Source organism: Opisthocomus hoazin, chromosome 3 (assembly GCF_030867145.1).
Source record: "Opisthocomus hoazin isolate bOpiHoa1 chromosome 3, bOpiHoa1.hap1, whole genome shotgun sequence".
Lineage (NCBI taxonomy): Eukaryota > Metazoa > Chordata > Aves > Opisthocomiformes > Opisthocomidae > Opisthocomus > Opisthocomus hoazin.
Window position 1 is genome coordinate 106,155,329 of NC_134416.1, and position 26,602 is coordinate 106,181,930.

A 26,602-nucleotide genomic window follows, 5' to 3' on the forward strand; every position below is an offset into this window, starting at 1 on the left:
GGACGCGATGCTCGGAGCACGGCAGGCTCTTCTCCCCGCCCAGCTGCACCAAGAGAAATACATGTGTTTTTAACAGTGAAGCTGTCAGGATTGCCTCACAGAACAGATGGAATTGTTTTGCTAATGAAGTGTACGTGGTTGAGTGCTTTGAAGAGACTTGGGATGCAGAATCACAGCATGGTCAGGGTTGGAAGGGACCTCTGTGGGTCACCCAGCCCAACCCCCTGCCGAAGCAGGGTCACCCAGAGCAGGCTGCACAGGACCTTGTCCAGCCGGGTCTATGAAGGGAGGCAGGAGTGGCGGAGGTATGCGTCTCGGTGGCTTGGGAACAAGATGCTTTTCCATTGTAACCCCTCCTAAGGCCAGAGGCGCTGGCGTTTTGTCAAACAAACAAACAAAAAAATCTTGCAGTAGGTGCACTTGCAGTTAATACTTGTCTTGGTCCTGAAAAAGAGAATATGTAAGTAGAATTATAGAATATATAATGACATATTCTGCAGAGAATAGCCCATAGAGTATGTAGATAAGTACTCTGCTCAAATGTACTTAAGATTGGGTGGCAAGGGAGAGAGATCAGTGCTGTGTCTTTTCAAAGCGGCCACAGCTGTCCTCCCGAGAGCAGCAAAGCTCCCCGAAAGCAAGCTTTGTGGGCCCCCTCGACAAGTCACCTGGGGTAGGGCCATTTAACGAGGGGTGAAGAGATTATCCTATTCTCTCCTTTCTTTGGGGCAAAATTTGACCACAGGGCTACTCAGAGTCAATTTGGGTGCCAGCAAAGTCTTTGCCCAGCGTTCTTGGAGTGCCTCGAGATGACAAATCAGATGAAAAAATGGGAAAATGAGTCTGAGGTCCATCCTGGCCCCTCTTCAGGAACGGAGGTGTGGGGAGGGGATTCGTAGTCAGGGACCTGCCCCTCTCCCAGTGATCTGTGGCTTGTGCGTGTTCGAACCAGAAGCAATTATCGTCTCCTTGTGAAGAAGGTAAGAAGCGGCTTTCAGGCCTCCGTTTCTTTCTGAGGAACAGCCTTTGGGGTAGAAAAAGGCGCGTTGCCACGGTCTCTGTTGGCTGAAAACTGCACGGGCTCCCTCTCGTGTCACCGCAGGAGGGGACTGGAGTCGCCGCGTCTCCATCCTTGGAGGGTGCCCATGGAACTGAGAGCATCCTGCACCCTCGTGTGCACCCCTGGCGTGAGATGGCACGGGAACACCCCTGGTACCGGCGGTCTGGAGGAGCCATCCTTCCCGACATGGTGGGTGTCCCACGTCGGCCAGAGTCTTGGACATGATGGCTGCCAGGACAAGTGAAGGCTGAGGGAGCTGGGGAAGGTCAACCTGCTGCGGCTCAGCAGAGGCCAGGTCAGGAGGTGGTCGCAGCGAGCTCTCAAGTAGTCCTGGAGAACAGGCAACGAGATCAACTTACTGATTCGGAGCAACAAGTTGCCTCATCTTCACCATCAGAGCTCCTCCACAACAGTGTAAAAAAAATCCCAAGTCTGCTTTAAGTTGCTCAGGGACGTGGGGCCATCTTGTTGGGGAGCTGTTGACATCTGAAGGAAGGAAAACACCCCGTTTACTGTTTGCACCCACCCGCCCACGGTGACTAGGAACGCTAGCTAACCCCCACTTGGAAAGTTCCAACTCATTGCTTTTCTGTCCCCGGCTCTTGCAGTGTCCCCTGGCTGCGGTCGTTCTGTGCCGAGGATCCTGCCCGGGAAGGCCATGGGTTTGGAAGCCGCTGCGGCGGGCCCTTCCCGCTCGCGGACACGGGCTGCGGTGGCGTGGGCGAGGAGCGGTGTCGGGGTGCAGATGAGAGCACAAAGCTGTGCTTAAATCCATAAATCTGGGCATCGTGGGAAGCCTACGGGTAATGCATACGCAATGCACACAGCGTATTCACAGCTGATGAAATTCCAGTTTTCTCTAGACAGCTGGGCAAATTCAAGCCTCTCTTTTTTTTTTTTTTTCTTTCTGCACTTCCATTATCCATATTTATCTTGGAAGTCAGTGTGGGATAGCAAAAATTCAAGGCTTTTGTATGCCCATAGATGCCTAAACACCTCCGTCACACAGTTTCTCTCGTAGTATTGGAAGTAGTATCTCCAAACCATCACTGAGTTTTCTAAAGCCTGTTGAAAACACGTGGTCCTTACCTGTGTGCATCTGCCTCGTGAGCCTTTCTACATCCTTCTGAAAAGTTAATTACCTGCAAAACACCGGCGTGCCTCCCCCTCCCTTGAGCTCTTCCACGCGGCCGCAGAGGTTCGGGAAGCCCAGCAGCAGGCGCAGGCCGGCGCGCGAACGGCATCGCTGGGAACCAGCAGCCCGTTGGTAGCCGTGAAGACCATCCTCTGCCTCGGTCGCACGCCCAAACCCATGGCATCAGACACCCTGACGACCCACGGACCTTGCAAGGAGTCTCCTGTTTGATTTATGATGGGTGCTGGTGAGCATCTGTGACTCTTCTGCTGCTGTGCTGGCGTTCAGCTGCTGAGACGCCTTTTCGTGGAGAGGGACGTTGTGCAAGAGGTGAGGAATGACGAATGTCACAGCTGTCATGACCAGCGCGGTCACAGTCTCCTGCAGTAACCGACCTCAGTCTTGGAAAAGAACAGGAGATGCCCAAGTTCTGCAAATGTAATTAACTGAGAGGTCGGAGTTACCGAAGGTCTGCTCTGTATCTATAGCTCTACCTAAGGGCAACGGGCACAAACTGAAGCAGAGGAAGTTCCAGCTGAATACGAGGAAGAACTTCTTCCCTCTGAGGGTGACGGAGCCCTGGCCCAGGCTGCCCAGGGAGGCTGTGGAGTCTCCTTCTCTGGAGATATTCCAGCCCCGCCTGGACAAGGTCCTGTGCAGCCTGCTCTGGGTGACCCTGCTTGGGCAGGGGGGTTGGACTGGGTGATCCACAGAGGTCCCTGCCAACCCCGAGCATTCTGTGATTCTGTATGAATGTAAGTTGTGGTGGAAAACTACCAGAAGAGTAACTTTAATCAAGATAAATCTGCACTGGGAGTAAAATACACGGATTACGAAAGGACAGTGTCCATTCCCGATGGTGCTTTGGGACTCTAATCCCTGTGTCCGTGCTCCTCGCGCTGCAGCAGTCTCTCCTGTAAACTGAGATCCCAGCTTTGCTGAACGCTAAGCCCGGAATCCAGTTTCTGCTCTTGCACAACCGCTTTGTGTCCCTCGTTTTCCCTCCACATCGGATGCACTCAAACGGTTCTGAGGAGCTAACGGAAAAAGCTCGGATCCTGATAGAATTTAATATATTCTGGGAAAGCTGTCTTAAATGGAGAAAGTAAGAAAGCTTGCTGTTTATGCTTCCTTGAAAATGTCCTTTCTGCGGAGGGGTGCAGCGGCCGCTCCTCCTTCCAGCCGGTCGGCAGCAGGAGGGCAGCGCCCCGACACGGGCAGAGCTCCCAGCAGTGCTGGGTTTACAGTTCCAGATAACTGAATTATTTGGTAAATGTAAAGGTTGCATTAAGGCTATTTGGAGGAGTAAACAGGCCGTCTCCTCTCCGGCCTCACCCCCCACAATTTTGCTTTTTACGTTGAAACAAGGCACCTGCGCCTTTGGACACCGGTTTGCTCTGTTCTGGGCAAGACTTCCCACAGACCGAACTATTTTCATGAATTATTGTTTGAATAAAGGAGACCTTTGGGAAAATGGATGCTCAGAGATACACAGTCCACCACGATGAGAATTTCGCGGCAGTTTGCGCAGTGGTGGAATGCAGAATCAGTGGTGGGGGTTCCCCTCCCCTTTCTTTTTTTTGCTTTTTTAAATATAGTCGTCTTAAATGTCTTCTGCCCTTTTTCTCCCTCAGAATTGGGGCATGGAGAGATGTTTTGGCAAAAGGCTTGGTTTTCTCCAAGGCTCTTCTGCGGGGAGGGGGTCCCTTTGTGGACGGTGAACGGCTGGGGAGCTCAGCTGGAGGTTTTGCTCTCAGACTGACTGAAGCTCGTTGCTCCCGTGATGGAGGAGACGGGTGCGAACTGATGGTTTAAATCCAAAGGGGCTGGCTGAGAGTCTCACAGGTAACTCTGAGACTAATGAGGTGCTCAGCTCACCCCAGCACCTTGCACCGGTGACCCATCATCTGCAGCGGGGCTTTTCTCCTGTTGGGAAGCTCCAGTTCGCCCTGCAACCTGCATCAGTTCCTTCGCATCTCCAGGGAACGGGACGGTGGCCATTTCATTCCTCTTTTTGAAGGTTCAGCACAGGCTTGGCGTGCCAGAATGCTTCCTGCTACACCAGCGGTGGGCTCCCCAAGGCTTTTGGGTTGGGACAGGCCACGCTGTCCACCCACAAGACCACCTCTCAGGGAAGCACAGATTTGACCCTTGCTGTCGCCATTTCCCTCACAGCGGGTGACAGGCTGAGGGTGGTCACAGCGGGCGAGCTGGATGGCACCTCGAGGCTCCCTCTCACCAAAGAGGGACTGAGGGTGCCGGCTGTGTGCTGTCCTCTGAGGGCAGGTGAAGCTCTCTGAAGATCTCTCCCTGTCCTTATCTCGACCCACGACCCTTCCATCATATATCTTTTTTTTCCTCCCCTGTCCAGTTGAGGATGGGGGGTGACAGAGCAGCTTTGGCGGGCACCTGGCACCCAGCCAGGCTACACCAGGACGGGGCTGGAGCACCTCTCCTCTGAGGAAGGGCTGAGAGAGTTGGGGTTGTTGAGTCTGGAGAAGAGAAGTCTCCAGGGACACCTTACTGCGGCCTTTCAGTACTTAACGGGGGCTTAAAGAAAGATGGAGAGAGACTTTTTAGCAGGGCCTGTTGTGATAGGACAAGGGGTAACGGCTTTAAACTGAAAGAGGGTGGATTTAGGTGAGCTGTAAGGAATAAACGTGAGGCTGTGGTGGTTAGAAACATGATGGGATGGTGTGCGCAGGGAGGAGCTGGGTGAGGAGCCGAGAGAACGCGGCCGGGACCGACCGGCCGCTCGGGGCAGCGAGGGGGTCCCAGCAGTCGCCAACCGAGCACCTGTAACTGGCAGCTGCTTTTTGACTCTTCCCGTGAAACACGTAAAATTGCTCCCGTTCACAGGAAAGGGACCCAAAACGTGGGGGAACCCAGGTGTCCGAGGGAGGAACACTAGAGCAACTGCCCACAGGGAAACGGCGGACCTTTTTCTGAAGACTGAACTATCTTGTGAGAAACGAGGCCTTCACTGCACACAGGAGGAAAAAAAAGAGACAGAATCGACGCTCGCAGAGGAACGTTGCCATTGCACAGCGACGGCAGGCAAGCACTCAGAAATCAGTGGGGCAGAGTAAGAACCCCCTGGGAGTAAGATTCATATTGCACACGTATTTAAGGACTGAATTAAGATTTTTACGTTCTTACCTGCAGCCTTTTCTAATCTTTCAGATGTGTCACTTGAAGGCGCTGCTTTTTGTTGTTTGTGTGAGTTAATAACAGCGTGCCATCGTGTAACCAAGCCTGCGTCGCGAATGTGCGCGGCGCAGAGGCAGCGCGCGGGTGGGAACGCCTAACGGGGGGCCGGCTGCGGCTCTCGCTGCCTGCCAGGCATCCCTGCAACAGACTTCCCAGCCGGTCGCAGCACGCCGGTGAAGGTCTGGTTTGGGGCAAAGAGTTAGAAATTGAAGTCTTAGTTTCATGACGTTATCACTAGTGTGAGCCACGGCAAGTTTGGAAAAAGTCTTCACTCGGGTCTCCTCAGGAGCGTGATGCTCTGCAGCTTGTTGATGCTCAGAGTGCTAAAGGGATGGCTAAAGGATTATATGAATGACAAATACTTGTTGTAAAGGCTGATGTACTCACTTCTGAGCACAACCTTAACGTTTTCTTGTTTGGCTCGTACTACCTCAAGCATAATCCTTATGGATCTACATGTATATATATACATATATGAAGCATACAATAATTAAGCTCTACTGTGGTTCAGGAGAGCCTCATCCAGGCAACGCCTCCGAGCCAGACGAAGCTGAAGAGAGCGAGCACAGCCATAATCAAAATTGCCCCTTCCCTCCTCTCAAGCTGACAAATCTTATGTACTTCAAGAAGAGCCTTTTTTTCTCACTCCCTCATGTGTGAAGACCAGCAATCTATTATTTCATCTGCCTCAAACAAAGGACTCTTGAAAGATGCTCTCTTCAGTTTGTTTTCTCAGCCCTGGGGGCACACAATTACTGCTGTTCACTCATGCCTCATGTGTGTAGCTATTGGAAGGATGTGTGTGCTTTCTGTCATTTTTACAGCATTCCCATGGAAATCTCCGGGGCAGCCGGCGCGTTCCCGACTCCGGCTCTGCCCACCGCCGGCTGTGGAGTCCTCAAGCCAAACCTTGTTTAGGCGGTTGCCGAAGCGAGCGGTGTCTCTACTACGCCGACAGCTGACCAACGTGTTGCCTCTCGGGTTCTGATCTGCGCTCAGTGAGGTGGGGAAAATGGAGTAGGGAACTGGAGCAGGACCCAGACGCTGCCTTTGAAACCGTAGCGAGATCCTCCCAGCAGCGTTCCTCAGGGAGCACATGGTTGGCACGTGTCAACTCCCGTGACTCGAAAGACAAAACGCTTCGCTAGCCCAAGTGAAACAGGTCGCAAGCGTGGCTGTGGCTCAGAAAAGCACTTGAGCGTCGTCCGCTTTGTGAGCGGCGTGGTGTAAAACGGGATGCGTCGACAGCCACGGGGTCTGCTGAAAGCTGCCCGTCCCAGCTGTGCGTTCAGCTCCCCGCGTCACGGGAGAGGAAAGGAGGTGGCTGTCAGCACCGGGCTGGCCACACCGTGGTTGCAACCTGTTCACAGCCCATTGCTCCGTGGAGGATGAAAACATTACGGTCAAGCACATTTTAAATGCAGGACTCCAGCCTGATGCAAAAAAACCCTTGTTCAAACATCTGCTCAACGTCAATTTTATTACATCGTGTTATCGCAGTATCGTGATATTTGGTGATTCCATACACGCTGCAGCACCGTGTAGGACAGCACGCTGCGGGCTGGTCGCCCATTTAACACGCGATGCCCGGGGTCCGTCTCTTGCTGAAGCTCCCTCCCTCCAGCACGGTCCCAGAGCCGACTTCACACCAACGTGGCAAGAGCCTGGATGTTGTGGGAGCCTTCAGAGGTCCTGTGGACAACACGGTGGTTTCTGACGCTTCTAACGCCGCCTTCGGGGCTGTGCTGAGCCTTGGCCGCGTGGCTCTGGAAGGCCCGGACGGTTCGGATAGCGAGGATGCAGACCGCAAAGCTGGCGAAGTACAAGCAGGCAGCAACGACACCGAAAAGGCCGACGGCCGCGTCGCCGCCCTGGACCACGCAGCTCATGGAGGTGTAACCCCGGCGCGCGTACAGCCTCTCGCGCCTCTTGCAAACTTCCGTGGAGTTCACCTGGCTGACGAAATGCAGGTAGAGGCCGACGGCCGCGACGTACGCCGCGCCGGCCAGGAGGCTGAAGGCGCATTCTCCTGCCAGCGTCCTCACCCTAAGCTGCTGGATGGGTTTTGCCCCCACGATGAGGAAGACGAGGGTCAGTGCTGCGGCTGTCAAGCTGAAGGCTACCCCGCCATACACGCACGGGGCTCTCATCTGGGTGAACTGCATGTCCAGCTCCCTCACCTCCCGCAGCTCCGTGCCCTCAAAGGGGCTGTAAGCCGAGTTCAGGCCAAAGGAGCCGGCGCCGAAGCCGCCGAGGGAGGTGAAGCCGGCGACGGAGGCTTGGGCAGCGCCCACACAGATCAGCACCAGGAGGTTAACCGTGATTTCCACAAACTTCAGAACGCCTGTAAGGAGCAGAAAGATGGGAATAGGCGGCGTCAGAAATCACGTCTTGTGCAAACCGGGGGTGAGAGAAGGGCACTGAAACCATAGGCAGAGAGGACCATTACTGAGATAGTCCTCTTGGCTACAGCCACGGAAGAGAGCTGCTTTGGGAAAAAAAAAAAAAAGGCAGCGTGAGCTCTCGTGGGTACATTTCAGAAGTTGGGAAAATTACTTTTTTTAATTTGTCAGTGTGCTTGATAAATGGATCTTTGTGCGGGGAAAGGAATCCATAAAAATTTTACTGTGCTTGCGTTATTGCCAAGGCAAGCGCAGAGTGATTGTATTTTGTCCTCTAACTGCTTGGCATAAACACATTGAGCAAGAAATATCCTGTAGGAACAAAATGGTGAGGTTAAAGCTGACAAAAACCTAGAAGCTTCTAGCAACCTAAAATATTATTTTTTAAGCAAGTTATTTGGGTCCTTTAAAACGTGTTTACTGCTTTAACTTACACTCTTTTTCGTCTTTCTACGTGTTTGTTAATTTAAACTTATTATTTAACCAGATGCAAAGTCTACTTCATCTCCTTCAGAGATAAAAGTCTCTCCATAAATCTGAAGAAGCAGTTCCTGAGTGCACAAAAAAAGGAGGAGGGGAAGGAGGCAAAAAACACCTTATATGCGCCGGTAAGTGAAGTGAATTCGATACCAGGCTGCGTGTTCTCTTCCACACCCTCACTTCAGAAGAAAGCCTTCTGACTGCTGAGCTGACGCTGCTCCTCTTTCTCTTATGTTATGCTACTGATAAAGGTAACCAAGGTTTTTTTTTTTTTCAAAAATAAATTGATAAATGACGACTTCTTGTAGTAGCTGCCTGCCAGGAAGGAGCAGCATCTGTTAGGTAAATCCGATTATCCTGTGGCAGCTCACTAGGGGTCAGACTAAGATTAGTAAACATGATGGATGTTGAAGCGTAGCGAGAGTTGCCTGTTCGGGAAATGAAAAGGCCTAGCGTGCGTGTTGCTCCTCAAGTTCTGAAGTTAATTACAGAATTGTGAATCTCATTATTCCACTGAAGTCTGACATCCGAGAATGTAAGATGCTTGACACAACGGTCCTATGTTTGTCTTTAAAGCAGGGCAGGATCTGCCATTTGCATACAGACTTTGATTTTATGCTCCTAACATCGATCAGCACGGCGTTTTCCTCTTGAGCAATGGCTCAGTTGCTGTCAAGGCTGTATGGGCTTGTAAAGAAAAGGGCTGAAGCAGCACGCAAGGGAATTGGACAAATTCCTATCTTGTGTTGCCAGATGCTTCTAACCGAAGCAAGCCAGCGACAGCCACCATGAAGGATTATCAGATATTCCCCTTCGGCCCCTTCTCATTCCCTCCACAGAGGGCAGAGGTAACAAGCACCTTCCCGCTGCCGCTTGCCCTTCACGGGAAGGTGCCTGCCATGGTTTGGCCACTTCAGGAGTTCCTGCTTCCCCCCATACGCAGACTGGTCCCCTCACTTCTGCTAATGCAGCTGCAGCCAGGTACTGAGCCCAGTCAGTCACATCATGGCCCTGCAAACCCTTCCAGAAGCGCAAAGGGGAGCAGCCATAACGGTGGTGATACCTGGGAACAGAGTTCCTGAGGCTCAGCGTGTTCCACTTTGTGTGTGTGATGTGTGTGGATGTGTATATTATATACACATCTACACCAGCACACACACATACAGATTTCACATCCTAAAAAGAATTAGGTAGAGCAGGCAGGGAAGACAAAGTGCTCTTGCTGAGGAGGAATCAAGCGTGCAGTTCTATGTGTGTTAGCTTCAGGGGTGATGCTGATTTCTGCACAACTTGCCTTTTCCTTGACCCTTCCACACAACCATTTCTATGAAGCAGGGCAAGAATCATGCTGGTTACCGAACGTGTTCAGGAGGCTTTGCCATCAAAGGAAATATTTCTGAAGCTAAACGTGAAGAGAAACTTAAATGTTGGTCTGTGAGACAGGATTAGGGACTCCCTGTACCAAATTCAAACAATGCAGCCAAAAGACTTGAAGATTTTAACGGGCAGAGAGTTGTCACTTTACCAGGGCTGTTCAAAATATTTTGAAAGAGTAATAGCTGTACAGGACATTCATTGGAACTGGATCAGACACTTTTTGTCTGCTCAGTTGAGCTGGACAATATGCCTTCCAAATACAGGGAGTCAACTTAGGGCCCCTGGACAGCGCTGGACACAGAAGGCCACTTCCCTTTTGAAGGGCTGACTACTGATTTCATAGATGCTCCATCAGGAAGCAGTTCTTACAAGTCTACAGGGAGGAAAGACCATTTGATTAAGGGAAACATAAATTTTAAATATGTTTGGGAACTTGGAAGATGGGAATTCATGACCAGTCAGCTTTCTCCTACTGCTGTTTTCAGAATTTCCTTTTTGCTTACGACTGGTGAGGAACTCTGACCCGCTGAGCATCAACTTTTCCTGTACATCACCTCGCTGAGCTTTAGAAAAGGCAATTTTCTGCTGTCAAAGTAGTCACCACCTGCTGCTAACCTCTCCACATTTATTACTGACCCCAATCCTCAATGATGCTGCTCCAAAACTACTTACATATTCACACAAATTCTGTATGCAACCCCTGAACTTCACTGAGCCGACTGCTGGCCCCACGGTACTCTCTGTTGACAAATACAGTCAGTGTAGGTCTACTGTGTTTTTAACTGAAGCAGTAGATGCTTTAATGGCATCCTTGAAAAATCTCCTTCAACAGGGCATTCAGGTTGGACAGGTTTTGTAAGTACTAGTACAGTTTTCACACACACCTGCTGTAAAATTGGTCAGAGTAGCTAAGCAATGGAGAGAGCTTCATTAGCTGTTACTCCACCAGTTATTTGCAACACATGGATTAACTTTATTAAAAAAAAATTGCAATAACAAAGCCGCCTGTATTAAAGAAAATCCTAAAATGATGAGCAGTATGTAGTATAAAGCTGTGAATTACAGTGAGAGCCAGGAGGGTTTGTGACAGTAGCAGACAGTTAGTGGAAATCCCTAAGGCCTTGTACAACCATCAGAGCTTTGATGGGAATATTAAGCCCTACAGTATGTTCAGATCTGGACCCAGGCACCCTAAGAGCATCATCCAACCTTGATCCGTGACAGTTACAAGCTGATACCCAATCTAATGTACTAGTATGAACAGGACTGACCAACTGGAGAAATAAGGAATAAAAGGACAGTGAAGTTTTGACCCTCGGCTCTGTCGAGGCACGCTAACACACCCACGCTGGCAGCGACCTACGTCAAGCAGCGTACGGCAGGCAGAAAGGGCTGAGCTCAAAGCCACGCTTCTCAGTCTGCGCTGCCATTCCTGCTTTCACAGGCCGGTTAGCTGCGTCGTCTCAGAGTTATAGCCGCAGAAACTAGCCTGCCAAAAGGTCTTCCTAAGGGGAAGCTACTTATCTCTACAGCTATTCCCTAATCCCACAGAGCAATGAATGCATTGCAAGACCTGAGCGTAAAATGACAGGAGGTCTGAAAATCTCCTAACTCTACCGGGTTTCTTATTTTTTTTCCTGTCTCAAGTTCAGAATCTTGGGATCCATCTAAAATGCTACTGATGTGTATTAAAGTCACCACAGTGAACGGCTGGCTTTGGGAACTAGCCCTCTCTGTACTGAGCAAGTAGTGAGGCTGAAGTCTGGGCTCCTGGATTTCCATTCGCTTTCCCATGCTTCCTTCCTGCTTTTCAGCTCTGAGGGCAAGAGGAACGGCTGCAACCTAAAAGACAGTGGGTGTTTGTGGAGCCTTCCAGAGAATTCCTTTATTCTGTAAAATCTAAATCTGCAACGGACAGTAGCTTCAATGCATTGTACTTGTTAACTTTGTTTGAATCCAATCTTTTTTTTTTGCGGTGAGCAGGCTTCCTGCTATAACAAATAGCAGCCTTCCAATTTAGACTGTTCATCTACCATGCGCTTTTTCTCTCCCTTCGATACCAGGTGTGTGCCAGGCTATTGCCACGGTATTAATCCACTGATCAATGGCTTCGTCTTCTGTCAGACGGGGGTCTTGAGCGCCCAGCAAGGGCAGGCTGTTGAGGGAACAGATCCAGAGGCAGCCGACCTTACTCCAACGGCTCCTGCCCTTGGCTGGGCAGTCACCACTTCTCTCCCCTGCCCAGTAATAACTCTGGCCTAGTATTAGGCCCTTCCAAGAGCTGTTTTAATAAATTTCAAATAGCAGGAAACGATTCAACTCTTTTCTCGTTTGCTGCTGTTTTTTCCTGCAACTTTAAGTGACTCACAGAGCGTGTGATGAGCAATTGCGCTGGCGCGAGTTTAGCAGACAAAATAACACAGCCAGGACCAGAGAGGGACCAGAAGCTCTCTCCTTTTCTCAGGTGAGGTGAGCTGCTTAATCTGCATGCTCTGCCTCGCAAACTGCACTGTGGCTGACTGCGTGGTACCCAGTAGCTCAGCTGTGCGCTCGAGTCTTGCGTGTCGGAAGCTGCACGGAGGCTTTTTCGCACGGGCGCTGTGGCCCCGACGGTCAGGTGTCAGGATCACGGCGGGCGCACCTACGTGTGCTCATAAAGTGAAACGGTCAGCTCGTGTTCGTTCCCCTGTTTCTGCAGCTGAGAGAAATGACTCTGCAGGACAGTCAGTTCTGGCTGTTTCTGTTGAACTCCCCTGACCCCACCAGAGCCTAATTAGAGGCAGCCTTCAAAGGGTCTCCCTCCACCACGTCTCGGCACAGCAGTCACTTTTTTCCTCTTTGGACTCTGTCTCTTTTGGAACCATTCCCTCCTCTCGAGTTAACATCCCTGTGCACTTCTAAGATATTTTATGTTTGTCAGTCTCCATTCTGGCTTGCTTTCTCCCTCTGCTTCCTTTGCAGGCGGCCACGTACCACCGGGACCCTCTCAGACACCTTGACCCCCGCGGCAGCAGCTCTCGGACCCGCACCAGTCAGCAGTGGCTGGGTCACATCCCATTAGGAGTCACTCCGGAGGAAGGGAGAGAGGAACGAGAGGCTACAACACACACATCAGAAATAATTCTCCCAGACTTTCTCACCAAAAGTTGTCTTTTGGGTTTTCCCAGTCTGGGTAGCTTTCTGCTTTTCAGAGGTAATCTTTTTTTTTTTCTTTTTTTTTCTCCCCCAAAGGAGTAGACAAGTATTTTGACCATATATAGTGACTTATAAAAGCAGCAGTCAGTCCTGAAAAGGATCTCAAATGCTGGACTTCTCTTGCCAGTGCAGGTTTGGCATTCCCCAGAGAGCAACGGCACAGCTCAGTGCGCAGCTTTGGTCACCCCTCTGCTCAGCCGAGTCGGTGGCGGGAGGAATGGATAAGGGAGCAGGGGGGTGAAAAGGGGGGTTTGTTCTGCTTTTGGAAGGGCACGAAAATGTGACGGAGGTGGGGAGGAACCAAAACAGTGGAGGAGAACTGAACAAGGGAAATGAATTGGGCACAACAGTCACAACAGATTAAAAATATTCAATCTGGATGCAAAGTATTAAAACATCTTGCTAGCAGTGTTATTCCCCTTAGGTACACCAGTACAAAGCAAGATCTTCCTGAAACCAGTAACAAGAATTCAACCAACTTCACTGATGCGGGATCAGGGCAATACACAGCTTTGTCGTAAACAAACAAATCCCCCTCAAGCCCCCACCTCGCCCTTGTTTTTGTAGGTCTCTCTGTTCTGCAGCCAGTGGTGGGATTCAGCTTTCACTGAGTTATGTTAAAATTTCCCTAATGTGGAGTAATGTTCAAAGGTGGAAAAAAACCACAACCCAACCCTAAAACACAAGAGTTAGGCAATGTAACACCAAGAGCTATTCACTGAATCTTGGCTTTTCAAAGGACTCAAGGGAACTACAAACTCAGAGCCAACTGAACTTAAATGGCATGTAAGTGCCCAACGCATTTATGCTCATTTGAGATATCTGTCTTACTGGAAATCAATATAAAACCTGGAAAAAATAAATGATTTATGTGCTCCAGAAAGAAGCATTATTATTCTTATCTTTTAATAAGTTGTCCCTCTTTAGTCAAGATCCTCACTCCATCAGGAAATCTCAAAGGATGCCCAACCTTGTTTTTAATGATGCAGAGAAGCCTTAGGTTCACAAGCAAGTGTGCTCAGATCCAAATATATTGTCCTGCTTTTTCTTAAAGGACTACTGTCCCACCTGCTCTATTCCTTCTGCTTAATACCCTCCCATCCTCAGTGCCGTCCAATTTTCACAGGAAAGGGTGGACTTCATTTGCAGAACTACCGCATCAGCCTCTGTCCCCAAATACAGTTTCCCACCACTGTATGACAATAAGATTTACTCGCCGTCAAGACACAGCTTCAGTACAACCCAGCCCCTGCCTGGGAACAACAGCTCTGCTTTACTTGTTCCCAGCGGTTCTTTAAAGCCCTACTTCTAGCATGTTCTTGATTCCTCTCCTGTTAACCAAGCATGAGTCATCTTCCACGGTTTTGGAGAGGGTAGGAAGCAAAAGGTCTTGTGTTAAACTGCAACACTTGGCAACAGCGATTAAAATACACGAGCTGTAAAAGGCTGTACATGGATTTGTAGCACTGGTAGGTCTCTGCACAGTCACCCCATGTTCTGCATTTCAGGAAACCACCTTTTTTCTTCCTAATGTGCTCACAGTTCTTTCAGCAGTAAACAAATATCTTGGTACCGAAACAAACTTACAGGAGGGTTGTTTTTGTAAAAAAAAGAGTTCAGAAAACAATGAAATACTCTTGTTCCTTATGCCAACTTTCCATAGCCACTCCCTCCGAACTGAAACTGAGCCACCTTAGAAAGTACAAAGATTGGGGTGTTATTGCTCTTTAAGTAATCATAGTCTGGCTGAAGGTAGGTCAGGCTGGAGGCACCTGTGAACCCGAGCTTCTCATTCACTCTACCAGTTGTGGGTTGTCACACCTGGTGAGCAACATTCCTGACTGGGTGGGTTTTTCTCCTTCAAGCAAGCTCAGCTCACCTGCTCAAGAAACACATTCAATATATAGTCAGTCAGCTGTATCAATTACCTTTGAGAGCCACTTTTTAGAGAGAAGAGTATTTTTCTTGGTTCCCAAAATTTGGGTCAGATGTGGGAAAGACAAACCCAGTGATCTTAGAAGAAAGATGGTGCAACTCCTCTTCTCCACTGGTAGAGAGCAGACTTCACTAAGATTTCCCAGTAGACCATAAGGCACACCTGACAGCTAACATCAGCTTTGCCAGTATCTTCCCCTGCCAACTGCAGCGAGCCTTCTCAGTTGTAGTTCTCCCCTCTCTAAAAATAATAATGCACGTATCAGCCCAATGCCAAAAAGTGTATGAAAAAAATTCTGTCTGAAGATGTGGGCAGAGTGAAGTCCTATATGTTGGCAGGGCAACGCTTTGTTAAAGGCTACAGCTGGCATCTGCCGCTAGCGTAGCTCCCCTGCGTGCTTTCATAGAGGTGACTGCTCATGGCTATTTGTATTTCACAGCGAACAGGACTTACCTCCAAGGGAAATACTTTAACTTCAGAGCAGGAAGGTTACCTGCAGCTCTGCCACGGTATCTCGTTGCTGTGCAATTTTAATTAGGCATTTTGAATAACTGGGATTATTTTAATCTGTACAGCTCTGTCCAGTTCCCACTACTAATATCCTCTGTCTTTGCAATTACAAGACTAAAAAACTTGATGGCAAATTCACTCTGTTAGTCACACTGTATTTAAAACAGACTTTGTAACAGATCGGGGGGGTGGAAGCCATCTAATTACAGTGAGACTACAGGGGACCTTAGTGCTCCCTCCTTACAGCAGAAATACGTTGAAATCCACAGCGTAAGACAGCTTTGAGCACACCTGACAGGAGCTAAGCGTGGCAGACCGCAGGGGCAAAACGTGAAGATGGTGACTGCACACAATACAGCGGTTTCTAATCCTCTCGGGTGCCTCCACAGAACTGTGAGTATCCTGCTGACCGCTGCGGAGAAGATCTAACGTGCTGCTGAGCGTAATTGTCAAATGCTTGTTGTCACCCACAAATTTACCTGCTTTGTGCACACTTAACAGCCCTCCAGGGTTTTGGGACCTGTTAACTGAAGCTGCAGAAGGTCTTTCACTTCAGCCCAGTGCCTCTTCCAGACCACCGTTCCCCCCAACGTCTCCACAGCACTGGAAGGGCTATAAGTGTGCTGCAAAGTATTTTTCCCCTCCTGCTCCCCTGTCTGACTCCAAGAAGAACGGTATCAGACCACAACAGAGCAACATAACAGCAGCAGTATAATGGTTATGAGCAATGGCATAACTCAAACCAAGTGTCTGCTAGTGCGAACCCTGTGTTTCGGGTGACTTTTCATCTCAGTGTTTTTTCCAGTCTATGAGTATTTGCCAGCATGCATAGCAACAGGAAAAAAAAATGGACTGTGTTTTGTAAGAACAAAAGCTTATAGATGTTTATATTTGAATTAATGCTGGCTTGTAAATACATGAACATATCCTGGAGAAAGCCATTGTCACTCCCTAATTCTATTTCCTCCTCCAGATAAATTCAGTTTGATATTTCCTCCTGGCTATGCCTGAAATTGGAGACTTTTCTTGTTGTTACAAACCATAATGCTGTCTTTTTCTGAGAGGAAATTGGTCTGAAGGCTTTAACAATTTTGGATGTTACAATGTAGGCTAAAGGCAGGATTGTTTGGAAGGCCTACAACATGCTTGAGAAATCTGACACTATTCACGGCGCCTCTTTAAGCTGCATTCATGGCAGCAAAGAACAGGGATTCAATTATACTTGCTCCCCCACAAACTGTTTTCTAACCTTTTTAGTGCTGCCTCCCTTAAATGGCAAGTGGGTTGAAGAACTAAGATAAAAAAGTTACTTAGCTCAGAAATTGTGACCAGCACGGTACAATTCTACCCAAGGCAAAGGTGCAGGCGTTTCCCGCGTCGCATACTGACCGAACACGGGAGAAACTCAGTTTACCTTCACTGTGTAAGTAAAACTAGAGGAAGCATTATTCTGGAATTGCATTGCTCCACCTCTTTCACACCAATATACATTCCAAAAGAAAATGAAAAGTGTTCAAGGTCACGTGACCAACTATCTACGCCCAATTTAAGATCAGCAGTTCTTGGGTTTGACTCGGGTTTTGCTCTAAGGTGAAGGAAGCCAGCACGGCAGCCAGCCTGGAACACTTCTCTCATTCTCTCTGGTAACCAAAAGCACTCAATCCGGTTACATTTTCAAAGGACCCAAGGGGGTCCGTTGAAAACCAAGGATGATTACTAATTTAGTTTTTCTACACAGAAGAGAGAACTACAGAAATTTTACCTGCACTGTGAAAAGCAAGTTGAATGTTTTCTTCCAAAAGAATTTCAGCTTGAAGCATCCCCAGGCCAAAAACTCTTGTTGTTTTCAACGTGTGCTGCTTTAAATGGCATGCACTACTGTGCAAAAGTTGTAAGAAATGGTTATTGCAGGCAGTAGTTCCTTAGCTGATGAAAGGTTTGTCTTTATCAGGAACAGTTAAAATAAAAGACTAAGAGGATACAACCGGCTTTCAAACAAACAGAGTTAAGGAGAAATCTTTGGTTTGTGCTGCCTGTCACCAGTTATGCCCATGTTAGCAGCGCAATGGGAGCGGAGCCGCAGGGTGAAACAGCTGGAGCTGAAGTCCTAGGAGCTACACGATAGGCATTAAGTACTTCATTCTAGCTCTAGCTTGGTCCAAAGGGCAGAGTGCCTGCTAGTAGTTATAGCTCAGCTTAGCTTCATCTGAAGGAAACACACCCTTAGACTGCTCTGCAACACGACCCAAAGAGCTGCAAGTGGGGGCTCCAAAGAGATTCAGCAGAAAAGTACACACCACAAAACTACAGTACGGGCACAGAGCAATGATTTAAAAAAAAACGGAATAGTGAGATTGTGAAGTACGTTTTAATAATAATCACACAAAATTCTTCCATGATTGCCATCTGTAAGATTGGTAGGCTGCTGAGAGTTGAAGCTTGTGAATGAAAAATTAATTAAATCAGTGTTTCATAAGCAACTTGGCGCTTCGTGTGTGCACTCAAAGACCCCCTCATCTGCAGAGCACACGGATGGGCTCTAAACAAATCATTTGAGGTACAGCTACAGCCTGTACACGGCTGACAGGCTAACCAGGATTGGAAAGAATCCATTCTTGATCAGGACAGAACTGATTATTCTTCACTCCATGAAGAAGCGATACGAGCACAGTGACAGGGACAAAGGGAAGACTTTACTCTAGAATCAAAAATATCATGGAGAAGCTGAATATATGAGATTATCATGAGGTATTTTGAATACCACCAGAATCAGAGACACCTTCTTCAAAATGTTTTAAGGAATAAACCAGTACTTCTTCAAGTGGCACAAAGACACGGTGGAACTCCTGGTTGTAAGACAATATGGAGGCCAACAGAGGATTCAGAAGATTAAACAAATTATCGAAGTCTGTAAAGAGTTATTAAGCACAACGGAAGTGAAGGGAGTTTTCCAGTTCAGAAAATTCCCCCAGTCTGAAATCTGGAGAGTATGTCAGAGGACAGCTCGCTCTCTACTGGTCCAAACTCTGATGTTCCTCCTCCATTTGCACTGTAGTGCATGGTTAGAGGGGATGTGTCATTAGGTGCCTCGCACAGTCCAGCACTGCCAGCGCGTGATCTCGCCTGAACGGCTTCGAATGGGTATTGCTCATGCAACGTTTTAACAGACTTTTTTCCTTCTGTTTTCAACATGAAAGGAATAAAAAGGAGCAGAATGTTTTGGAAGTTTCTTACGTGGTATCAAATGTTCCTGCCGGCAAAGGCGGTCAGTATCAGTTGTTACTTCCATTATATTTGGGTTGGGTTTATTGTCTTAATGCGGTTGTAAGGAAAAAAAGGGGGCAGGGATTAGGGAGGGAAGGTGGGAATAACAAAGACAGAATGATGTGCTTTTTTCTGACGCTGCTTGCTGTTAACATATCTGAATGATCACAACTGCCTATTTCTGAAACTCAACTTTAGCTTTTGGGGATATTGCTGGTGAAAAACATGGATGAAGAGGGCAGTATCTGGGTGAAGGAAATACTTTTCAGGGCTCTGGTTGTTCAGAATTCCTCTCTAATTTGCCGAACTGGTCAACATGCACAAAGAGCGTAAGTGTATTTGCTGGGCAAAAGTAAAAAAAAAAAAAACAACATAGTGAAAGCAGTGATGCACAGTCAGAAACTAACATTCACATTTCAGTTGTGGCTTTGGAGAAGCCTGTGGTACATCACTTGATTTCCCGGCCTTGTTTCTTACTAATTTATTTCAGACTTGTACTAGTTTATTTCAGACTTACGGGGGGAATTTCACCAGTGCTGATACATCATTGGCAAAAGAAAGAAATGGTTAAGAAGCATTTACAGGAACTTTTCATGCTGTAAGAAGTTGTAGCTCACATGTACTGGCTTCTTAATAAACAATTCATGTAGCTTTTCATTTAGAAGATTTACTGTGGCTTCAGAGAATACAAAATTCTGCAAAACAATTCTAGGAAATTCTGCTGAGTCTTGATACTTTAAAAAATTAAACAGGGGAGTAACATTCTCATAATCTCATCAACCTCCAATATATTTTCATTTTTTGAAGTAAAACCACTAATAAAAGGGTTTGTGATCTCTTTTCCCTCCTCCACTTCAATCTCGGACACTAAATTTTTGGAAAACACTGAGCAATACCTGGGGGAGGGGTGGGAGGGAAATCATCATTGTCAACTGATGCATCCAAAACTGGGACATTCTGAAAACGTTAATGATGTTTAATGCACTCAAATAAGGAGAAGCAAATGCGGGTCAAAAAGACCCCAGCAAGTCACGTTAAGCTCTCCGTAAGTCTAAACAACCAGTGAAACTGAAAATAAAAACAACTTGCCACTTCATTTTTCTAAAGCTAGGATAAAATAAGGCATGGAGCTTTCTAGAGTTTCTCAGACAAGTTAAAATAATTTATTATCGTTGAAGAAGAAACTGATGGTACAACTTTATCCGGGATAAAATATCAGTATGGCTCTGTATCATTCAATATGCTCTGCTAACTGTTGGAGTTAAATCTCCTCGAGATGAAAAACAAACTGCATACAAATACACAGAACATCTACGAGAAAACAGTTCAGCTCAGTCTTAAAATTGTTCACATATTCACATACAGAGTCATATTAAGAGCAAACTGAGTGTGTTATTTAACTTTCCTTCACAGAGTAAAGACATAATCTAAGATTATGTATTTTAATTTACTTCCAACAACTAAATTCTTCCTTTGTCTCTACACTGGACAACTCCGAAAGGCTGTCTTCTGCCAAAGACTTTGCACCTAGCTGCAAGTTCCACCTCAGACTGCAGTGGGCCTTTCCTACAAACAAGGTGAGAAAGCACATTGTCCTGGAAGAGGGAAAACTTTAAAGGAGTGATTCATATTGTAGCACAATTTTTTTTTCAGTTTATGGGAATGAGTTTACTAAGTGTTAAGGCTGATTTCCTCCCACATTAATGCTCATTTCTCGGCTTGTTGTAGTCACTTTCTAGCTATGAAAAAAAACCAAGTTATTTCTCAAGAGCTGTTTTATTGGATTCATGTCTATAAAACAGTTTTGTGTCCCACAACATTGCTTTATGAAGATGTATCAGTGATTACCGGATTAAATCCAGAGTTGATAAAAAGTCTGAGAAGAATGTGTCAGAAATAAACTAGCATCAAAGCTTCAACAGCCACCTCTGATTTGCCTACAGCTGCCAATATCTATTTTATTCCTGAATCCCAAAGGTTAACTCTTGCTGCACAACCTGATTAATTATGCACATGACCCATTCTGATGCTCTGTATTGCACGCTCTGGAGATGCATTTTCAAGTATCTAAATATCCCTATAGATCTTGCCTTTAGAAGTCTAAAACACGCTAGTAACCTGCTGTTATGCCATTCATTAACTCTCTCAGCATGTTTTTTTTAAATATTCCTCTAGCTTTACTTTGTTGTGCTTCTAACCACAGAAACCAAAACCAAGACAAGTCCTTGGAAGGAGAGGAGTGGATGGCAGGCAGTAAGAATCTCACATACCTCTTGTTGTGCATACCTTTGAACACTTCATTGAGAAGGTTTCCTTGGGAGGATAACATTCTGGTGGTGGGCTGAAATATTCCCGTGCTGTTCCTGAGGTTTTAGAGTAAGGGTCTGAGCAAACAGTGGAAGTCCTGGAGTGCTGACCACCTCGCACGCCTTCTGTTGATCTACAATGGAGTAAATGACTAGTGTATATTAATTAGGTCATGCTCTCTCCTGAACATTAGAACATGAGAAACTGGCAGACGCTTCTGCTAGTGGAACCAGCTAGCCTGCTTCATAGCTATCTGATCTTTTTTTGCTTACATGTTTTGAAAGCAGCTATCCCAAACACTTGCATAAATCCACATTCAGAAGGATATTTGCAGTGGATCGTTGTTATTTTCGAACACAACGTACTCACCAAGTAGGCTGGCTGAATTGCTCAGGTTGCTTGCAAAAGGTAACAAGGAGGAGGCTGTGGGGAGAGTTCCTGTCCCCATAAAAATGAGTAGCAGCTTTTTCACAAAAACCAAACGCTTTTAGCTAGTCCATAGCAGCCCGGGGAATAAAAATGAGAAATATTTTCACATAATAAATGTGTAAAGAAGTAGCACAACTATTTCATGGATAAGCCTTTTGCCAAGTTTGTACTGCCCATTACCGTGTCTCACACAGACGCCTTTTAAAAGAGTGAAAGCTATTAAAAGAAACAGATACAGATTTTAATGTGGGAAAAAAAAAATGATTTTTTTTTTTTTTTAGGTCTTTGATGATATTTGAAGAGGAATCTAAAATCGACCCTAAAAAATCAACTTCTCGTGTCTCCGATTAGACTCTTCATTTGCATACTTCGAAACGGAATCGTCCACTTTGCTGCAGCGACATACAGCTCCACATCTGAAGCCTGATGATTTTTACAGCTGGTAAGATTTAGATTATTGTATGGGAAAAGTGCAATTTGGCCTTTTTTAACTGAGCTAATCTAAATGTTCTCCCTCATCTGAAGGAGAACTGGAGCTTGCCTTTTTCAAGGTACAGCTGGATGACTCTGTTACTAAAGGGTATTTTACGTCTTATTCAGCGCTATTATTTTTTAAAGTCTTTTTCCTATTCAGTTTTTATCTTGACTTTCTTATCCACAGATCAGCATTTTCAAACTGCAGTTTTGTTTCCTAGTATCACTGCACTTCACTAAGGTTTATCTTCATCCAATTCCAGATTCAACTTACAAGTATTATCTCACTCATCCACATTAAATCATGTTCTTTGTAGTTTTTACATTTTAATTAAGACATTCAATAACAAGACCAACGCTAACATCTCCGCATGTAGTTGCCAACAACTCTATTTGGCCGAAACATTTCTGATTTTTCTGACCTTTGTCTTGTGTCTTGTGCAACCCCCAAAGCATCCTGCGCAGCTGTGTCACATAAATTAAATAAGCTGTGTGATTTATAAGACTTCCAGTTAACTTGAAAGCAATCCCTTTGGTACTTCTGATGCAGCTGCTTCTCTCTATTGTATCCTGCTGCTTGCCAGAAAACAAAACAAACCAAAAAAACCAAAAACAAAAACCCCCTAACGTTCAGCAACAGAGTACAATTAGGAAAAAGAAAAAATTATTTCTTTTAGATGCTTTTTTTCTCACACTGGTCTGTTCTGGCCACCTTTGCTCCTGTTTTCCTTCAGGACTTTCCAGTTCAGGATAACGCAACTCTTTCTCCTCAGCAATGAGAGGAAGCTTGCTACAGGAGTTTCAGACAGAAATGCATCTGGAAGGAGAAATACTCTGGCTAGGATGTCTTGCTCATGAGGAATGAAAGCACTAGGCACCCAAATTACAGTTTCCATGAAACTCTTCCCATCTATTTCATTACAGTATCTGGAGGTCTTTTGGTCCATCAACCTAAGTCTTCACCAAAATACCGACATCTCCTTACAGAAGCAGCTGCTTTTGTCGTGAGAGCTGAGCAGGGGAAATGCTGCTAGCTTAAGCCAAACTCCATCAAAACAACTGATGGAAAAGTTTTTTTGATTCATTGTAGCGAGGGCTGGTGCCCCTCAGATTCTCGGCTTGACCCTAAGAATTCTCTCCACGGCTATTAGAGATCTGTAGCCGCCTCTTCCCTTCCTCTAATCCCTGGTGGACACAGGGATGCTCTGTTGGCCTTTATGGTCCATCCCTGGTGGACACAGGGATGCTCTGTTGGTCTTTATGGTCTTTCTACCAATTCTCACTCTTCGTGTCCAGTCATTTAAGACCAATAGCAAAAACAAGAAGTCCAGAGAAGCACTTCAGTAAGAAGTGGTGGTTTAATTTATAGCTATCCTTTCACACATCGCTTTTATTACGCTATATATGAAAAAAACCAAAAACCCAACCTCTTTTTTTGTTTCACTCCACAGTGCAATTAATGCATTCCTGGCATTTATTGCTCTCACTTCTAATACGTTCAATATAATTCAACTATATCCCCTCTTGATCTCTGTTTTTGCTAAGGACAGTCATTCAGCCTCTGAGGATGATTCTACGGCTGACCTTTGTTCCCATTTCTCTCCAATTTTTCATGATTTAAGAGAGACAGAAGAAAAATTCATTAGCTGTTTTCATAATACAATAGGATTACCACCATCCAAACGTTTTCTACTTAGCCGTAAGTAGTCCTTCTAGTCCAGACAGTGCTCTTCACTGCTGCTTTTATTCTCACGCTGGTTTTCTTGCTAAAACGCAAATTATCATGGAGTACTTTGGTACTTCACCTTTTTAGTAATTTTATTTATTTCCTCTCCCTCGTTGACTCTATGCTTACATCGCCCTACGGTCACACCCCCAGAGACTAAACGGGAGTGACGAACATCTTCCTGCCACGGCCAAATTGCCAGTAGTGTTCAGAGCTACAGAACTCTCTCTTACCATGCAGTCGCTGGCACGCACTCAAAGGAAAACAGCCTAAGCTCACTTCTAATATGCTGTAGGTTAGCCAGGCTGAACGGAGAAGTGTAATATCCTGAGTTTATTTGTCACTCCAAACCTTCTATTAGTTGATTCGCTCACTGTGCTGATAGGGGCCGACCCGCCGGCAAGTGCCGCAAATTGCCTTAGACACTTAAACTGCTACTTATTTATTGGCTGTGACTACTGAAATTAATTTTGGTTTGGATTAATATGCACTTGTTCGCAGCTGAACTAGAGCAACCTGAGAGTTCAGCAAGTCCCTGTGCTGGTCTCAGTCACGTCACGTTCTCATTTAAGCAATGAGTATTTGGCAATGCATATTTGGCAAGTCATGGCTTGCTGTTACCTGCTGACCAGCCTCTTCGGGAACCGTACTAAGACACATGGCCACACTTCACCTGCTTGTGACCCAGGCGGATCCAGAAAACCCCAAGAAACGCACATCTCTGCCTGTGGCACACAGCCCATCTTTCTGCACCCTTTTGAGATCAATACAAAGAAAAAAAGCTCAATTTCTAAGTGTAAAATAGCCCCCCGGTTCCAAATGTGGCGTGCTCATGCTTCACCATTTCAAGGCTGAGTAAATGCTTTCTCTACTATTGCAATATGAAGGTATTTAAAAGCAAGCAAAGAAGAGGACAGGCGTTATAGACCTGCTGTGATATGTTTCTTTAAGGTCATAACGACGTACCTGGCATTGTACGGGTATGGTTTTCCTGCTCTTCTGTCTTCCTCGTATCTATCAGATCTATGATTCTCATGGTGCCCGTACTGCTTATCTTGGTAGCGTCTCCCGGCATGAGGCATCTTGCTTCTTACATGCGTTCTTTCTTTATAAAATACCTTCCTGAACCAGAGAAATGAAACGGTTTCATTTTATAGCTCTACCTAGTTATTCATTGACCAGCACTCACGTCCATTTCACGCCGATTCAAGACTTAGTACAGACTTCCTGAAGGAAGTAAAACCCTTTCAACTACAAGTAACCGCATTAAAGAAGGAAGTTTTTCTTTACATTTTCCTATTCATTGAGTAATTTTAATGTTTCTGTAGCCAGCACTTACTGCGCTTAGCTTATTTACCAGGTCCGCTCCGACTCTCCTACCACTGGCTGCCAGGACAAGGCACGGTGCCCACTAACACCATGAACCCTGGCTTCTCCAACGCCATCTCTTACACGAAGCACCAAACCCAGCCAACGCCGTGTGCGCGGCTGCCGCTGACGGCGGGATCGCAGGCTGGGACCTGTAAACGCCTGCAGCACCCGGCGTCACCCGCGATTTGGAGAGAGACGCTGGGTGCGGGCAGAGCCGTGCTGGGACAAAAATAAGGCGGTGAGAATCACAGGATGTTTGGGGTTGGCAGGGACCTCTGTGGGTCACCCAGTCCAACCCTCCTGCCCAAGCAGGGTCACCCAGAGCAGGCTGCACAGCACCGCGTCCAGGCGGGGCTGGAATATCTCCAGAGAAGGAGACTCCACAGCCTCCCTGGGCAGCCTGGGCCAGTGCTCCGTCACCCTCAGAGGGAAGAAGTTCTTCCTCGTGTTCAGACGGAGCTTCCTCTGCCTCAGTTTGTGCCCGTTGCCCCTTGTCCTGTCGCTGGGCACCACTGGAAAGAGTCTGGCCCCCTCCTCCTGACACCCACCCTGCAGATATTTATAAGCATTTATCAGGTCCCCTCTCAGCCTTGTCTTCTCCAGGCTGAACAAGCCCAGCTCCCTCAGCCTCTCCTCGTAGCAGAGATGCCCCAGTCCCCTCACCACCCCCGCAGCCCTGACACCAAGGGGCGCACCCTTGGTAATCCGGTATTCAATATTACAGGGAGCTTCTTGCCTGGAAGCGCCTTCGCCCTGCCCGGTGCAGCGCGCTTAGGCCCAAACCTTCACCCAAGCCACCTCCACCCCCGTGTGCGGGCGTTACCGCAGAAGCACCCGCGCCGGGCACCTCCCCGCGCCCCGCCGGGGAACGCGCTGCCCCCTCCCTACCCCCCCCGCCCGCCCCGTCCCTCAGCCCCCCCGCGGGCCCCGCACCGCCCCTCACCTGAGGGCAGCGCCCGGCTCCGGCCGGCCCCGCAGCGGCTCCCGGAGCGGCCGGGCCGGGCCCGCCCTCCGCCTCCCTCCGCCCCGGGCCGGCCCCGGCGGTCGCGGGGGATTGGTGGGGTGCGGGGAAACGGGGGTGCCGAGGAGCAGCGTGGTGAGCGGGGCCGCGAGGGGACGTAAAGTTTGAAGGCTGATAAAGTCAGAATCCGAGGTCCCCACCGGTTGCCTTTGGGGTTTTTTTTCCAGATCCAGCCTTGTCGACTCGCACGGGAAGCCCGGCGAGATGCGCGGAGGGAGGAAGGTGGAATGGGGGAAACTCGTCCTCGGGAGCAAGTAGGTCACAGAATCACAGCATGGTGGGGGTTGGAAGGGACCTCTGTGGTCACCCAGCCCAACCCCCTGCCGAAGCAGGGTCACCCACAGCAGGCTGCACAGGACCTTGTCCAGGCGGGTCTGGAATATCTCCAGAGAAGGAGACTCCACAGCCCCTCTGGGCAGCCTGGGCCAGGGCTCCGTCACCCTCAGAGGGAAGAAGTTCTTCCTCATCTTCAGCTGGAGCTTCCTCTGCTTCAGTTTGTGCCCGTTGCCCCTTGTCCTGTCGCTGGGCACCACTGGAAAGAGCTTGGCCCCATCCTCCTGACACCCACCCTGCAGATATTTGTAAGCGTTTATTAGATCCCCTCACAGCCTTCTCTTCTTCGTTTGACAAAATAATGAAGTGAAACAGAAGTGGTCTTGGTTCTCAGCAAATAATTGGGATGATTGTGGGATGAAAGAGACTCCT

The 26,602-nt window shown here is 47.6% G+C and overlaps 1 protein-coding gene and 1 long non-coding RNA gene across 2 annotated transcripts; one reads left to right on the forward strand and one right to left on the reverse strand.

The window, feature by feature from the left end:
• Positions 1-5,973: 5,973 nt before the first annotated feature.
• Positions 5,974-25,879, reverse strand: LOC104331222 (MARVEL domain-containing protein 3). Its single transcript, XM_075417167.1, has 4 exons — positions 25,820-25,879; positions 24,472-24,627; positions 20,840-21,009; positions 5,974-7,749 (listed from the first exon to the last, which is right to left on the reverse strand). Exons 2-4 carry the CDS (start codon positions 24,585-24,587, stop codon positions 7,049-7,051), a joined length of 987 nt encoding a protein of 328 aa, XP_075273282.1. The 5' UTR covers positions 24,588-24,627; positions 25,820-25,879; the 3' UTR covers positions 5,974-7,048.
• Positions 11,527-18,696, forward strand: LOC142360905 (uncharacterized). The gene is made up of 3 exons (XR_012763537.1): positions 11,527-12,857; positions 15,575-15,698; positions 18,503-18,696. It is a non-coding gene; the product is annotated as an uncharacterized LOC142360905 (long non-coding RNA).
• Positions 25,880-26,602: the final 723 nt, after the last annotated feature.

Bases quoted from the DNA above. Each gene is read 5' to 3' on its own strand.
- LOC104331222 (XM_075417167.1), bottom strand. From the start codon at position 24,587: ATGCCTCATGCCGGGAGACGCTACCAAGATAAGCAGTACGGGCACCAT. The intron at 21,010-24,471 runs GTACGTCGTTAT...ACTCCATTGTAG, and splicing joins CCATACCCGTACAATGCCAG to ATCAACAGAAGGCGTGCGAG. The intron at 7,750-20,839 runs GTATGTGAGATT...TGCTCCTTACAG, and splicing joins AAAGGTATGCACAACAAGAG to GCGTTCTGAAGTTTGTGGAA.